The sequence below is a fragment of the Condylura cristata genome, unplaced genomic scaffold (genome assembly GCF_000260355.1).
Source record: "Condylura cristata isolate star-nosed mole 26May11 unplaced genomic scaffold, ConCri1.0 scaffold00008, whole genome shotgun sequence".
Lineage (NCBI taxonomy): Eukaryota > Metazoa > Chordata > Mammalia > Eulipotyphla > Talpidae > Condylura > Condylura cristata.
This window is the reverse complement of record NW_004567109.1, coordinates 11,066,243-11,080,843: the sequence shown is the minus strand read 5'-3', so window position 1 is coordinate 11,080,843 and position 14,601 is coordinate 11,066,243. Positions and strand designations below refer to the sequence as shown.

At 49.5% G+C, this 14,601-nt stretch overlaps 1 protein-coding gene across 2 annotated transcripts in view; it reads right to left on the bottom strand.

The window, feature by feature from the left end:
• NIPAL3 (NIPA-like domain containing 3) overlaps positions 1–13,534 on the bottom strand; it is a 36,207-nt gene extending 22,673 nt beyond the window's left edge. For both annotated transcript variants that reach the window (XM_012722512.1, XM_004678618.2), the window contains exons 1-3: positions 13,282–13,534; positions 4,036–4,104; positions 2,341–2,512 (exon numbers count right to left, since the gene is read on the bottom strand). In XM_012722512.1, the coding sequence (XP_012577966.1) occupies positions 2,341–2,512; positions 4,036–4,104; positions 13,282–13,374 (334 nt within the window). In that variant the 5' untranslated portion in view covers positions 13,375–13,534. The remainder of the gene's footprint in view (positions 1–2,340; positions 2,513–4,035; positions 4,105–13,281) is intronic.
• Positions 13,535–14,601: the final 1,067 nt, after the last annotated feature.

The window sequence follows — 14,601 nt, the reverse complement described above, 5'->3', positions numbered from 1 at the left end:
GAAGTCAGGCACAGCGCAAGCACTTAGTCCACAGAAATGAGAAACAGCAAATCAGCTCTTCCTCTTCTCTCTTCCCACTTTCCTGCCCCTTTTCTCTTTGTCCCCTCCCCTTTCCCCCTTCATTTTCTTCTTTCTCTCTGAGAGTTGGCTTCTCACCACCCCACTGAAAAGACCTACTTTTCTGAATTATAAGGGAAAACAAGTGAGACCATATATGTATGTATTTGTCATACAGTAAATGTTCAACAACTGAGTTGTTGTTATTATTACTAAAATGCCTGGTACTGTGAATGATAAGTAGTAGGTGACCAGAATAGAATGGCTGTGATTATTTTAATATTTATTTCTTTTTAATATTATTTCTCATTGGTGACTTAAGGAGCTCTAAGTTCCTTATTTCAGGTGGTTGATACTGAGCTCTCTATGATAATTCAGCCTTTTACTTATGTGTATTGGATTTTTTAAAAACCTTATTGATATTTAAAGATTCACATAAAATATTAGTCAATCATCTTCATTGTGAATAAAGATTCTGAGAGCCCTTTGGACCTATCAGCAATGGAGAGAGTACAAACCCGAACACCTGCAGAGGTTGAATAATAACATAAATGCGGAAAGCAGGTCAGATGTCCAACAACGGGAAAAGTTGGTATCCACTTGCCTCAACCAAAGGCATTCGCACTGCATTAAAAAGGAAAGAGGGTGCTCCCTGGTGGCACAATGGGTTAAGGGGCAACACTACGAAGCTTGTAGCAGCCACTTCAGCTTCAGCACAAGTTCGATCCCTGCCAGGGGGCTGACCCACAGGGCGCAGCAGACCTCTCCTGACCTTCCTGCTGCTCCCCTCAGCAGTGCACTTCATCCATCTGCCTACTCTGCTCCCCACTGTCTCTGGTGAATACTCTCACTTCCCCTGCACCTCTGGCCTGTACCCCAGTTCTGTATGCACAAATAAATAAATCTTGAAAAAAGGAAAGAAACGGATACTGCATAGAAAAGAACATGGCATGTTTGAAGCCCTTGTGCACCTGTGGACTGCTGGTATACCAATCCTCGTCAAGAGAAACAGGCTTTTATCCTAGGATCAGGGAGAGCACACAGGCTTCCACTCCTTTGCCAACTCCTGGTGACTGGTAGTGTCTGCCTAAAGTGCTGAGAATTCTGAGGCCCCAGGTTTGGGGATCACTGGTTACAAAATAGCTCTCAGGAAGAGAGGCTATGATTTTTAATTACATTAATTCGTTAGTTAAGTAATGATGCCTGCCATGGGCACAGGAGGGGGATGAAGTCTCACATATGCCATCTTGGTGTACAAGGAGCCTTCTTAATTCTAGGAGTAAGACTCAGAAGAGGACATTCTCCTTTAAGAGCAGGAAAGTGCTTTTGGCAGCATTCTGCTTGCCAAGATGATGGAAGGAAATATTTCAAAGCAAGTTCAATCTCCCTGCTCCTACATACAAAAAGCTATTGTTCATTAATCTACCAACATCTTTTAAGAAGATTTTTTTCTCTGATCCTATTTTACCTGTGACCTCATGGGCATTCAAGTTTAGTAGGCTCAAATGTTCTGAAACACTGGCTGGGTAATTTCAGAAACCATAGAAAAATGGCAGGTGCGAAGGTTCATGATTTTTTTTTTAAAGATTTATTTTTTATTTTTTGCACACAAGAACTGGGGTACAGGCCAGAGGTGTGGAGGGTGAGAGGATTCATCAGAGACAGAGAGGGGAACAGAACAGGCAGATCTACTGAAATACAATGTTGAGGGGAGCAATGGGTGAGACAGGAGAGGTCTGCTGCACCATGTGGGTTGGTTCCCTGGCCAGGGATCAAACTGGTGCTGCAGTGGCTGTGGACAGCTTCATAGTGCTGAGCTTTAATCCACTGCACCAGCAGAGAGGGGCCCTCGAAAGTTCATGTTTTTAAAATAGTCTCTGTCAATGCGAGAAGATCAGACAATTAGTTGACTACGCATTTCTCGGAGGAGTGAGGGGCCTGGAGTCTATTAAAGTTTATTTATCTTGACAGTGTTAGGCTGAATGGGCTAAAGTTTATTTTTCTCCTGGAGCAGAAATAAAAAGCAACTCTGATAAGCTTTCTGAACTTAAACATCCCAACCCTGCTGCTTACTAGCTGTGCCACTGCTCTGTGTTCATTTTCCTCATCTGTAAAACGGGGGACAATAATAGTACCCCCCTTAAAAAGGCCACCCAGAGGATTAGAAGACTTGGTATGTGTTAGCGTCTAGAGCAGGCCGGCTATGTAAGTGCCAGTAATTATTATCAAGACAAGCGTCTCATACTGTCTGATAAGGCCACGAGGGGGGGGTCCCCATCTTACCTATCACAGAGACGGCACTGAGAGGCACGATCAGCGAGAGTGGGGCGAAAGCATATGAGGCGAACACGCCAAGCTCCCCCAGCAGCATCAGGAACAGGCCCAGCCACCATGTCTTGGTCTTGAAATAGGCCCGGGGGTCCTTGGAGCCTGCCAGGCGGATGTGGCAATACTTCTAGAAAGCCAAGAAAGAATGCCAGATGCTCAGATGTTTGGGGGGTAAGTGCTGTGAGGCCTGTATCCCAAACCCACCCCTCACTTCTACAATCAACTTGGGAAGATCTGTGGGTTCTTCCTGGAGTCCTTACTCAGGGAACAGCAAAGCAGAAGCAATTAAAACACTAGATTGCTATTCTAAGACAATTGTTTCTAAATATTCCCTGGAGAGCTTTGCAAAACTACACAGCTGGGCCTCCTGCCTCCTGCTGAGAGGCGTGGCCTACAAGCATGCATACCCAGCAACATCACTGGCAAGGCACTGGGCGGAGCATGATCGAAGGACTCCCACTTTGGCCTGGCTTCGGGTGGGCTCCCTTTAACTGCAATGCCCAAAAGCCCCCATGTTTGGGGTACCCACTTGCCTGCGCTCCTTTCTGTAGAAGTATCAGCTACCAGGGGGCCTAGGTGGCTACTTGGACCATTCTGGAATGGGAACCCAGGACACGGACACAGTGACTGTGGAGAGCCAGAACGTCAGGCTGACTTTGTGGGGCAAAGTTGCCACTTGGGGAGGGTCACAGTGAGGGCTGCAGGGTGCTAGAGATGATGGTCTCTGGGGAGAAGAAAGTGAACCAGGCGGGTAGCTAAGACCACGTGGCTTCAGAAACACAGCCACACGCTCACGTGTGGACAGAGCTGAGTTAGCGGCAGGCAGGTGCGCCAGTGACACGAGCCTGCACCTGCTCCGGGAGGGGAACAGCCCTCTGCAGCTGGAAGCCAGGTGGAGGGAGTTGGCGGGACGCCGTGGGGTTTACCCTGAGACAAGAACTTGGGAGCAGATCGTTGGGTTGGGATTCCAGAAAGCAGTGAGGGAGTGGGAAGAGGGGGGGAACCCCATAGAGTCATTACTAAGGGAGCCTTGAATAACTGGGGGCCCTTGGAGTATACTGTGAACCCACTCAGAACCAGCCATCTTATCCCAGCACTTGAGCCCACTTATCCATGGGCCCCTTCCGTGAGTTGAAGGTCGTCTGAGGGGCACTCACCCCAGGACACCATGGCACCCGCATGGCAGTAGAGCCAGTTCGCCTGTGCCCTCAGGAGAAGCTCCTCAGCTTGCTCAAAACTATAGTCGTTTGCCAACTCAGACAGGATGGAGAATCTGGGCAGGGCACCCCCAGGAGCTGTTCCCGGGCACCCGGGACTTGTCAGCCGTGGAGCTGACATCAAGGTTGAGTTTTACAAAAGGGGTAGCTTGTGCAAGACACAGGACAGGATGAGACCTGAGGCAGGGAGACCAGCGAGGTGGTCACTGCAGCAGTCCAGGGAGAGTAATTAAGGACCTGAGCTGTGGGCTGAGTGGGGTAAAGAGTCAGGATTCTGGGACAACCCACAGCTACTGACCCAGTGCAGGGAGCGAGTGGGCACGAAGCCCCAGCTGGAGGCAGCAGGGCCTGCGCCGGCCACCCAGCTCACCTGCCCAGCTCTACCCCAGCGCTGGTGATGGAGCTTTTTGGGTTTTTTGGTGATGAAACTTACCTGGAGGTTAAGTGCGATGCTGACCACAAGGTGCCCGAAAATCGCCAAGAGGGCACCGATCAGGTTTTCCTGTAAGGAAAGTTCAGAGGTGCAGACATGAGCTACCGGGTCCCAGTTCAAGGCAGTTGAAATAGTCACTGCAAAGCCACATCCTAGACCCTCTGCTGGCGTTTCACTGCCCAAGCGGAAGCTGGCTGCCTTGATGGTTTACAAACAGCCCTGGAAGGGACACTTCCAGAAAGTGCCAGCCTCAGGCTGCTGGACACTGTGACCTCATACCGCCGAAATCTGCGCTGGTGTAACCCTTAATGTGTGGATTTGCCACGGTGCTCACACAAAAACAACAGCCAGGAACCAGAACTTAAAAGAGGAAAGCAGCCCTGATGCTATCTGCCATCTTATCATGGCAGTTCTGCTCCCAGCAGGGTTGCAATGAGACTCTTTCGATGAAGAGATTAGGACATTTTAAGTTATTTAATTTGTAGAAACTTAATAACCTTAAAATGAGGCTCAGCTTCCTCGTCGTGGCATTAAAAAATTTAATAAAATGAATGCCAAGCATATATTTATTGTAGCTAATTAGGAAATCCAGATGAAAAAAGAGTAACCATCACCCAAATGAAAAGCCACCTGTCCTTGTAAACTTTTTTCTGTTTTATAAAATAACTTTTATAACCTGTTCTTTTACTGAAGATATTATAAACTGTCTTTTCAGATCCCTGTGATTTATCATTTTAAATAAATGTCCAATAACCCGCCGTTTGGCTGTGCCATCGCTTATGTCGCTGTTTCTCTATCAACTGGGTTGTTGAGATGTCTCCTTTTTTAAAAATCAATATTGTGATTGACGATTCTATACACCCATTTCTGTGCGGGTATGAGGATTCTTCCGATGAGGTAAATTCCTAGAGCTGCGGGGTCACTGTGTGCTTGGCTCAGTATTAGCTGACCATATCCAGGCGAGCTCTCTCCGCCAGCTCTGAATCCTCCCTCCCTGGATGGGCCTTTCCCCGCCCCCACTCTGCTCCATGGCTCCCCCCAGCCAGTGGCAAGCCCTTATGCCATCTGCCCATATGCAAGACCTGGGCCAGGTCCTAGCAAATGAGCAGTGACCTAGACAAACACAGTCCTTTAGTCCATCTGGAAGGACAGATAATTAGGAAGCCTACGGCATGACGTCAGCCCTCTGTCCCTCCCTTCCCTCTCCTGCATTGCTGAGCGCCTAGAGGGGACCCCCGGGACAGGGAGAGGATAGGAGAGAGGGAAGCTCAGTGACGGAGGCCGGGTCACCAGCCACGTCCCATCAGGCTATGTGTCCATGTCTGTAAAATATCAGCCCTGACCCAGATGACCACCAAGGTCAAGGTAAGACTCTGGTCAAGGCCAGAATGCCAACTAAGTAACTAAGAAACTAAGTAACTGTTAGGCCAGAGGGGGACACTGAATCACTTCAGTTATAGGACAGCTCATGGCTCATGAACGGAGGTTATTAGAGGCCTCTCTGGGACCCCAGGAGCTGGCAGCTATCACAGCCTGGGCAGCCCTGGCTCGGTCCTTCTCCTTTCCTCTCCTTTCATGCACTTTTCTCTCAGATAAAATTAAGCAGAAGCCACGTCCTTTCTGTAAGGTGACCGGATCTCAGAGTTAAAAGGGTCACTGGAGGCACCCAGGCCAGGGTTTCCCTAACTGGGTCCCAGAGATGTCAATGGGGTTCCAAGGCAAAAGCATCCAATGGTTATTAAACAGGTTTGGGGAGACCACAGCAAGGTCCACTGCTGGGAGCCCCCAGCGTGTGGCACATTAGAGGCGCTCTGACTCTGGAGCTCTGAGCGGGATCCACCTGCTGGCATGCGCAGTGGGCAGCTGCGATTTTCACACGTTTCCACGTTTTAATCAGTTTCCCTTTCTTCTGGTGGCGGCACCCTGATTTGCTGTGAGGACTCCCGCTTCCCCCACGGGCAGTCTTGCTGGGACTATCACTCCAGTGTCGGCCTTCGAGCTTCTGCTTCTGCTCAAAGGGGAGCCCAGCCCATGTAGAGAGGCGCAGTCTGTCCTTGGGGAGTCCCGGGGCGTGCAGAGGAGCTGACACACTGAAGTGGACCCAGAAACACTGGGAGAAAGGCGCCAGTGGCCGCTACGGAGCCACCACAACTGTCCTGGATTTGCCGTCCCACCCCAGCCCACCCGGTGACACCACATGTGCACAGAGGCGCTGCCCGAGCCCCCCCATACCCCTTTGTAAAGTCCTGACTTTATTATGGTAAAAACGTTCAACATAGGATCTAGCTTCTTGACGCGCTGTTAAGTGTTGACAGCTAGAGGACAATGTTGTCAGCAGACCTTTCCAGCATTCTCTTCTTGCATCACTGAGACAGTGCGTGGTGAGCAGCACCTGACCGCCCCCCTGCCTGTGGCCAGCGGCAGCTGCCAACTTACTTTCTGACCCTGAGTCTGACTACTTCAGCCACCTCAGAAAGGGGAACCGGCAGTATGTGTCTCTCTGTGACTGGCTTATTGTTTTAGTATGGGCTGCTGTAACAGGAAGTACACTCGTGGCTTCAGCAAACATTTGTATCTCATAGTTCTGGGGGCGAGAAGTCCAAGATCAAGGTGCCAGCCGACCCTGCTGCTGGTGAGAGGCTCTGCGTGTTGCAGATGGATTCCTTCTTGCTGTTCCCATGCGAGGCAGAGATCGTCTCTGTCAGTTCTGTTCTTCGAAGGGCACGGAGCCCCCGGTGAAGGGTGACCATTAAGCCCTCGTTACCGCTCAAAGGCCCCCCTCCAACTACCCTCCCACTGGGGAGGAAGGCTTCAACACATGGCTTTGGGGTCTCGCATTCAGCCCACAACACTTTTTTCTCAGGATTCAGCCATCTGGTGGCATGTTGCAGAAGGTCATATTCCTTTTTTTTTTTTTTTTTAAGTTTTATTTATTTACGCATACAGAACTGGTGTACAGGCCAGAGGTGCAGGGGATGACAGAATTCACCAGAGAGAGTGAGGAGCAGAATAGTACTGAAATGCACTGCTGAGGGGAGCAGCGGGCGGGTCAGGAGAGGTCTGCTGCGCCCTGTGGGTCAGCTCCTGGGTGGGAACTGAACTCACCCTGAAGTGGCTTTAGCTTCTTAGTGCTGTGCTTTAACCTGCTGTGCCACCAGGGAGGGCCTGGATCTTACTTTTTAAAAATTGTGGTTGTGCATCCTGACCTGTCTGACAGTGCGCTGAAGGATTGCCACAAGGCCTTTCCTTGGTTTTTGTCTGGCCTGGCAGGGTACCAGGGCTGGAGGCAGCCTCTGAGATGCTTTTCTTGAAAGCATTTCAAGACGGAAGTATTGGCTGCATGTGGGGAAAACTTGAATAAGGACGCAGGTGGGAGGAAGAGGGCTTTTAAAGCCGCTGTATGCCAGGGCACAGAAAAGGCTGTGCACATACCCAGGGTGGAATGTAAACTCCAAAAAAAGTCTGAGAAGGTGCTAAGCCTTTACCTCTGGCTAGCCTTCAGCCTGGGCACAGGCAGGAAATAAAGGCTGAAGCAGATTATAAATGGCTGGCAGAGCTCAGGAGGCCCCAATGCAGAACCACTCTGCAGACACTCAGAGAGTGTTTTGTTTTTCTCTTGTTGGTTCTAGGTGTTCAAAGAAACCATCAGAACACAAGCTGACCACCAAGCTAACAGACACAGGCTTCAGAGGGCCACGCACAGCAAAGAAGGTGGACGTCACAAAGGGATCTTAGAAAAACGACTAGACAAGCAAACAGTGACAGATGACAACAAGCAGCAACAACAGAGAGGGTGTCGTTTCCAGAGTTGCCACAGGTTATTCCAAATGTCCAGTTTCTACCGCTGTTGCGCCCGCCCTATCTAAACCCCGGGTACTTCCATCCTGCCAAAAGAAGCCCCAAGCCCATGAGCTGCCAATCCTCCCCGTCCCCCCCCCCCCACGACCCTGTCCACGAATTGGCCGGTTCTGGCCATTTCATACACGTGTGCTTCCATGAGGGGTTTCTTCCAATAGAGAGTCAAAGAGCCTTGAGGCCAGGCAGGGGTCAGCCCGGAAACTCAGTTTACCGGTACCAGCAAGTCACTGTCAGCGATTCTAGAGGAGCTGCCTCGGGCAGGGAGGAGACAAGGACTCCTTGTTCCCGCTGCAACACCTCAAAGCTGCTTAGTCACCCTCATGGTGGCAAAGGGGAGCAGGAAATGGGCTCCAGAGCTGTGCAGAAAGAAGCCCGAGGCCCGACTGGGGCTGCCAGAGGGCACGTGGCGTCGGAGGGCTGCAGGCTCACGGGCAGGCGCCGGGCACCTTGCTCTGCTGGACCTGCTCAATAATGTAGCTACGTTATTTTCACCCTGAGAGACCTGAGCCCACAGGCTGCCTGAGAAGGTGTGGTGAGGATCTGAGGCCGGAGGTCTGACTCCTCGTCTCCTGTTGAGCGTGACTCCCCCAGACTGGGAGGTGTCCTTCAAAGGTGGCACAATAAATTAGGAGAAAAAGAACCTCGCCTGCTAAGTGCTACATTCCCACAAGCCTATTATCTCCAAGCGTGATGACTGGCTCCAGAGAGACACGGTTAGTAACAGCACAATAAAGCGAGCGCCCTTTCATCCTGGCTCTCAGAGGGCTTCCTCCACACTCATTATGCCCCGAAACCCTTGTGAAGTGGTGACTGGCGCAACTTTATGAGCATTTAAAGTCAAGCAAAGAAGCTGCCATGGGCCCAGGGGTTACAGAGTTTGAACACACACCTATGGCCACCCTCAGGAGCCCAGGAGGGTGACCCCGCACCAGGAGACAGCTAGCAGGGCCCCTGACGGAAGGGCTTTCTCCAAATCTCAGAGCTTGAAAACTGTAAAACAAGGGTGAGTGTCCAGGTCTGCAGGCAGGGCGGGAAGCAAAGGGTGGTGCCCTCCAGCTTTCACCTCAACACTGCTGGGCACACTCTCAACCCACCATGCTCCTCTTCCTGCTAGGAAAACACCCCAGTTGCGTTCATCTAAGTTCTTTAAAGTGCTGCACTTGTGAGGACACGTGTAAGAATGCAAGGATGGTTAACCCAGGCTGGGGTCTGGCCTGTTGGAACATTGTCCTTTAAGAAAAGGGGGGCTATGGCCCTCCCTGGTGGTGCAGCGGGTTGAGGTACAGCACTGAGAAGCTAGGGCCACTTCCGCATGAGTTTGATTCCCGCCTGCCCCGGAGGTGACCACATGGCGTGGCAGACCTCTCCTGACCCGCCTGCTGCTCCCCTCAGCAGTGTACTTCGTCAATCTGCCTGTTCTGCTCCCCACTCTGTCTCTGGTAAAGCCTCTCGCCACCCCTGAGCCTCTGGCCTGTACCCCAGTTCTGTATGTACAAATAAATCTAAAAAAAAAGTAAAAAAAAAAAAGGGGGGGCTAAACAAACGTGCTCACTGAGGGGCAGTTGTGAGAACGTGGCCTGTGGCCTCAGGCCAGTGTCTCCACCTACTTCACCTTTAGGTCCTTCACCCCAAAATCAGCCAGGCTGATTCGTCTGGGGTAACACCTCATTGGGTTCCCAACAGCATCTCAGTTTGAATCCTTTGACAGCAGAGAAGAGAAAAAAGGGCTGCCCCTCGTTTTAAAGACAAATACCTCTTCCAGGCCTGCCCAGGTAAAGGACCTCAGTCACCTGAGAAGGTCTGAGACTCTGCAAAAGTAAGAATGAGCAAGTGTCAGAGTCAGTCCTGAACAAGGTCTCCCCAATACTTTGGTCCCCAACACTTTATGGGTGAGGAAGGAGTGAGGCCCGCGACCTCTCGGGAGCCTTGGGTAGGATACAGACGGTCCGAATCAGGGCATGTGAGATTGAAAGGATGTAACACACGAGAAGGCGAGGCAGGAACGGGCCTTCTGGTCCCTGTGCTGAGAGCACCGTGTCTGAGTGGAGTGTTGAGGAAAGTGGGTGAGGGCGAAACTAGGTGCGGACGGCAGGGCTCCAGGCTCCGCTGCCTCTAGCCCTGACTTCTTCAACCTCGAACAGCGCACACCTCTTTCCACTCCAGCTTCCTTGTGTGGATGCTGAAGGGCAGCAGGCCTGTGTTGGGGTTCTGCTCTGCCTCTCACTGTGGTGTGACCTGAGGAGAATGACCCGGTCTCTGAGCCTGCGAGGCTCAGACTGATGATAAACCCTCACAGGATTGTCACGTTATAGGAAATATGGCACGTGCTGAAACATCACCAGGCATGTGCTACACACCAAACCAATCCTGTTACTGTTATTTTTATAACTTTCATTGTATTATTACAATTCTTAGCGGTAACTTTCAGGTCCCTTCTGATGCTGATAGTCTCTGATCCAAGAATTGAACTCTAGTGAGCTACACCTCTAAAAGGGAAGAAATTACTCCCAGAAAATCAGACGGGAGAGGTCACAGAGGCAGGAAGGCTTGCTGGGATGTGGGTATCTGAGGGAAACCTCAGCCCAGATCTCGTGGTTACACCTGCCAACAACAGCCTCTGTTTCAATTCCAAGGCTTTAAGGGCAGTCTTTGCGCTCTCTCCCCTCCCCCCACTATCCTTAGGACTTAAAACCGATGCAGTATAAGCTGCATCCTGGTTGGCTCTGAAGATTACTCCATTCAAATACAAGGGAGGCAGCAGTCTGGTTAACCAAGGCTGTGCTACACCTGTAACCTGGTAAGCTCCATCTTTCAGGTGAGGCACTACCATTTCAATACTTAGTAATCAGCACCAGAGAAAGACGGGGCCTTGTGGAGTTCCTGACACAGGTAGGCAGCAAGGAGTGGTGGATAAAAGCAACGGCAGTAGACAGACTTGAACGAAATCTCAGCCTTGCCACTTGTCAACCGTGTGATGCTGGATAAGTTAATTAACCTTTCTGAGCCTGTTTCTCCACTTCTCAAATGGAAAAACGGTACCTGCCCTTTAGGGATTTTTGTGGGAATTGGCACAGCCTCTGTGTACACACTCAACAACTGGCAGCTGCTCTATTATTGTTAAGATTACGGTAATATTTGTCAGTTGACCTTGGAAGGTAGATAAAGTATGGCATTTTTATGTCATGAAGTTAACAAAGGCTTCATGGAAAAGGCGACACCTGAGCCAGAGAGTGAAGATTGTGCACGATTTCCACAGGCACCAGCAGAGGGTGATGCCAGCAGCTTTCGTTCCCCATCTGTAAATTCTGGTCAGCTTCATGACCAGCCTATAGGATGGATTTAAAACTGACCCGCCCAGGAGCCAGAGCTAGTGACACAGCTGGGATTTGATGTGAGGTCTCTCCAACTCCAAAAGCAGACTCTTAGCACAGTTCTCTACTTTTGTGCCACATTCTGTCTTAAAGTATAGAGACCTGTGGAACTGGCTCCCCCCCAGCTCCTTCAAGGGAACCTGCAGCTTAATTATCTAGATCATAATTATCTACCTAGATCCCATCCTGTCCAGCACAAGCATAGACAGACAGGCGCTCAACTGAAATACCCATTTGCTAAATAGAAGAAATCCGGGCTTGGCTCTTCAGGCTGAGGCAAGGCCTCCAGAGTCAGCTGCCTCCTGGCAACTCAGCCTGTTGACTGATCTCTTTCCCACTGTTGACTGATCTCTTTCCCAGACCCCTTCCTCCAACAATAGACTCCATTTCCTGCTGGGTAGGGCAGAGGGCAGGGCTGCAACTCAAGGCAATCTGCTGGCTTTTAACTTCATCCCACCCACCCTGTTTGACCTGGGGTGGCTTAATGTTTTGCCTAAAGGTAAGAGATGACTTTGGGCAGCCTGCCCAGTCAACAGACCACTTTTCTCTGAGCGCTGCCCATCATGTTTGCTGGGGGCCTCATGCCCTCGATTACCACTGATTTGGACCAATGCACACACCTGATGCAAGGTCTTCCCTCCTTGAAAGGTGGGGGCAGGAATTTAACACAGTGCAAGCCGCTGTCTTCCCTGCCCCTGGGTTCCTCCAACTTCCCTACAGCCATATAGTCACTCTCTGCCCCCTTTGGCCTGTTTCTTAGAAAGGATGTTATTCCTTACAAACAAAATAGCCTGAAAGAAAAAAAAAATGAGGAAGGAATCAGCTTCCCCTTAGAAACTCTTCAGCTGAACCCCAGCCGGAACGAACTGCCACCTCTGCTCTGTGCACTTTGGTCATTTCCGCTTTGTCTCCATGAGGCATTTCTGAGTCATGCACCTGCTACCTGGCACGCACATGGGTCATTTTCACTGCTCCACACAGCATGGGGGGCTGAGGAGAGGGAGGAATCATGACTCCCATTTTCTTCTTAATAGAAGCTGTGAAGGTTAAGGCATGGATGTCCAAGGTCACATACCCAGGAAGGGGCAGAGAAGCGACCTGAAGCCCGGAGCTCTTCCTTCTACCACCCCTGGCACTCCTACTAGCTCCGACCCTTTGTTCACATCTGTCTCCCACCTCAACTCGTCAGCTTTTCGGTAGAGTTACCATAACTAACAAAATCTTTGCTCTGGCATGAAGGTATTTCTGCAATAAGTAACTGAGTTAAATTTGTGATTAAAATTAATGAAAGTGAAATTTCTTATTAGAAACCTCAGCAGGCGGAGTTCTGTGTTTTCTTAGAGTCTTTATCTGTCTATTCGCTTTCCACCCACCCCTGGGCCTATTGTATTCACTCAACGGTGTGACTCTCTCTGTCCTTGATGCTCTAGCATTTGTGGCCTTACTGGCTAGAGAGTCTTGTCCAGGGAGAGCCAACTCTGAGCACTGCTTACTGTCACGGGGGATGAGAAAAGACCTCCACTGCAACAATAGGGGTCCTGTCCAGCAAATTTTGATACAGCAGCTTAACAGATTATGAAGCCATCAGTCAAAAAGCATATTTTCATCACAGTGACATGGGGAAACATTCCACAAGAAGGTTAACTGAAACCACCAAAATAGGAATCTTAACAGAAATCTGATCCTGAGTTTGCAATGCCAGAAAAAAGCAGAAAGGAAATACATGGGAATATGACCAAAGGTTGTCTCCCAGTAGCCAAACAGGTAATTAAAAAAAAAAAAAATCACCCTATGTGGGAATGCATTCCTTTACGACTATGTGTCCATCTCTGTATTTTAATGCTAGTTAACGACCATAAAAATGCTCTCTGATGACATCCTTTCAATGTGAGGAGGGCCACCCCTCGCTACCGCCAGTAGGCTTGCAGTCCGTGGACGTCAATGTTAGCCCATGCTGTACTGTTACGTTCTTGTTAAAGATAAATGCAACATTTCAAAACCAAAAAAATGGCCTTGCCTTATAGGAGAAGGAGCCCTCGCTCACGGGGTCAGCACTGCTGGTGGGGGGCAGCTGTTGCAGCTGCAGGCCTGGGCCGGGCGCTCCGTCCATGGCAGCCTAGTGGCACATCCCGCTGGCCTGGCTTGGCGGCTGGGCTGCGTTAAGCAGGACCGGAACTGGAAGCCATTTTGTCTCGCAGTGTTCACCGCCTTCCGCCAGCCATGGTTTTCTCGGCCGACGGGGAACTTCAAGGCTCTTTTGGCTGTTTTATGGCCTTTTCCGCATCTTCACTCTGAAGTGCCAAATTGTTCTCTTCCAAACTACTGGGGTGTCATTTCTGGTTCTTTGGTGCTGTGGGGCGGTGGAGATGAACATTAAAAATTATGTACAATGAAGCATTGTGATCAGCTTCCTTGTCTATTATCCTAATATTGTTAGGACAAAACTCTAATTACCATGAGAAGTGAGGCTATTTAAAATATTATAACATATCCTTGGCCCCTTTAATAAAGATAAGGCGCATCTACCTTTAAGCCTTCTGCCTGGCCATACAAATACTCTTTCCTTCCACATAGCCTATTTTGAATCCTACCTTTTCCACAGACTCCTCTACATAGGAAGTAGAATACTTGCAGTGTCTGCTTTTCCAGGCCTAAAAAATAAGTAAAACCAAAACCAAAAAACCCACTGAGACAAAAATGGGAACCATTTGGTTTCTAGCTCAGAAGCAAAGTTATCTCCATGGAAGACGGCCTGCTAGTGAGATAGAAGACCCGTGTGTCTAGATCATGTGTCTCTGGGGGGACTCAGCTCTCTCAACTGCGAAGTGGGGAGAATAATGCGGCCTCAAGTAAAACCAGCAATGACCGCAGCTCCTGTTAACGTCATGGGACGGATATTTTCAGCCTCTCTTGACTCTCTCTCCCAAACAGAGAAGAGAAAGGGCACCGCTTCTTTTCTGGGAGGCGCAGGTGAGACACCACAGTGCTAAGGGCTTCTTCAGGGTCTTCTTATTTTAAAAATAATAATCATCACTTGAATTCGACTGAAAGGATTATATTTATTTTAATATAAACATGTTGTAAATTCCACTTGCTTTTTCAGGTGCTACCTGTTTTATCTTAGCCAAGTCATTTAACTTTTCAGTCATTTTCCTTTGCTGTACAATATGAACAGAAATATTCCTACCCCACAAGGTAGTTGTGAGAAATAATTGTTCTTTGTTTGATGAGACAAGGCATGTAAAATGCTTGTACAGTGAATGGTCAATGAATGTCAGCTATTATTAGTATTAATTTTATTCTCTGCCAGCTAATTATTTAATTTACTTATGAATAT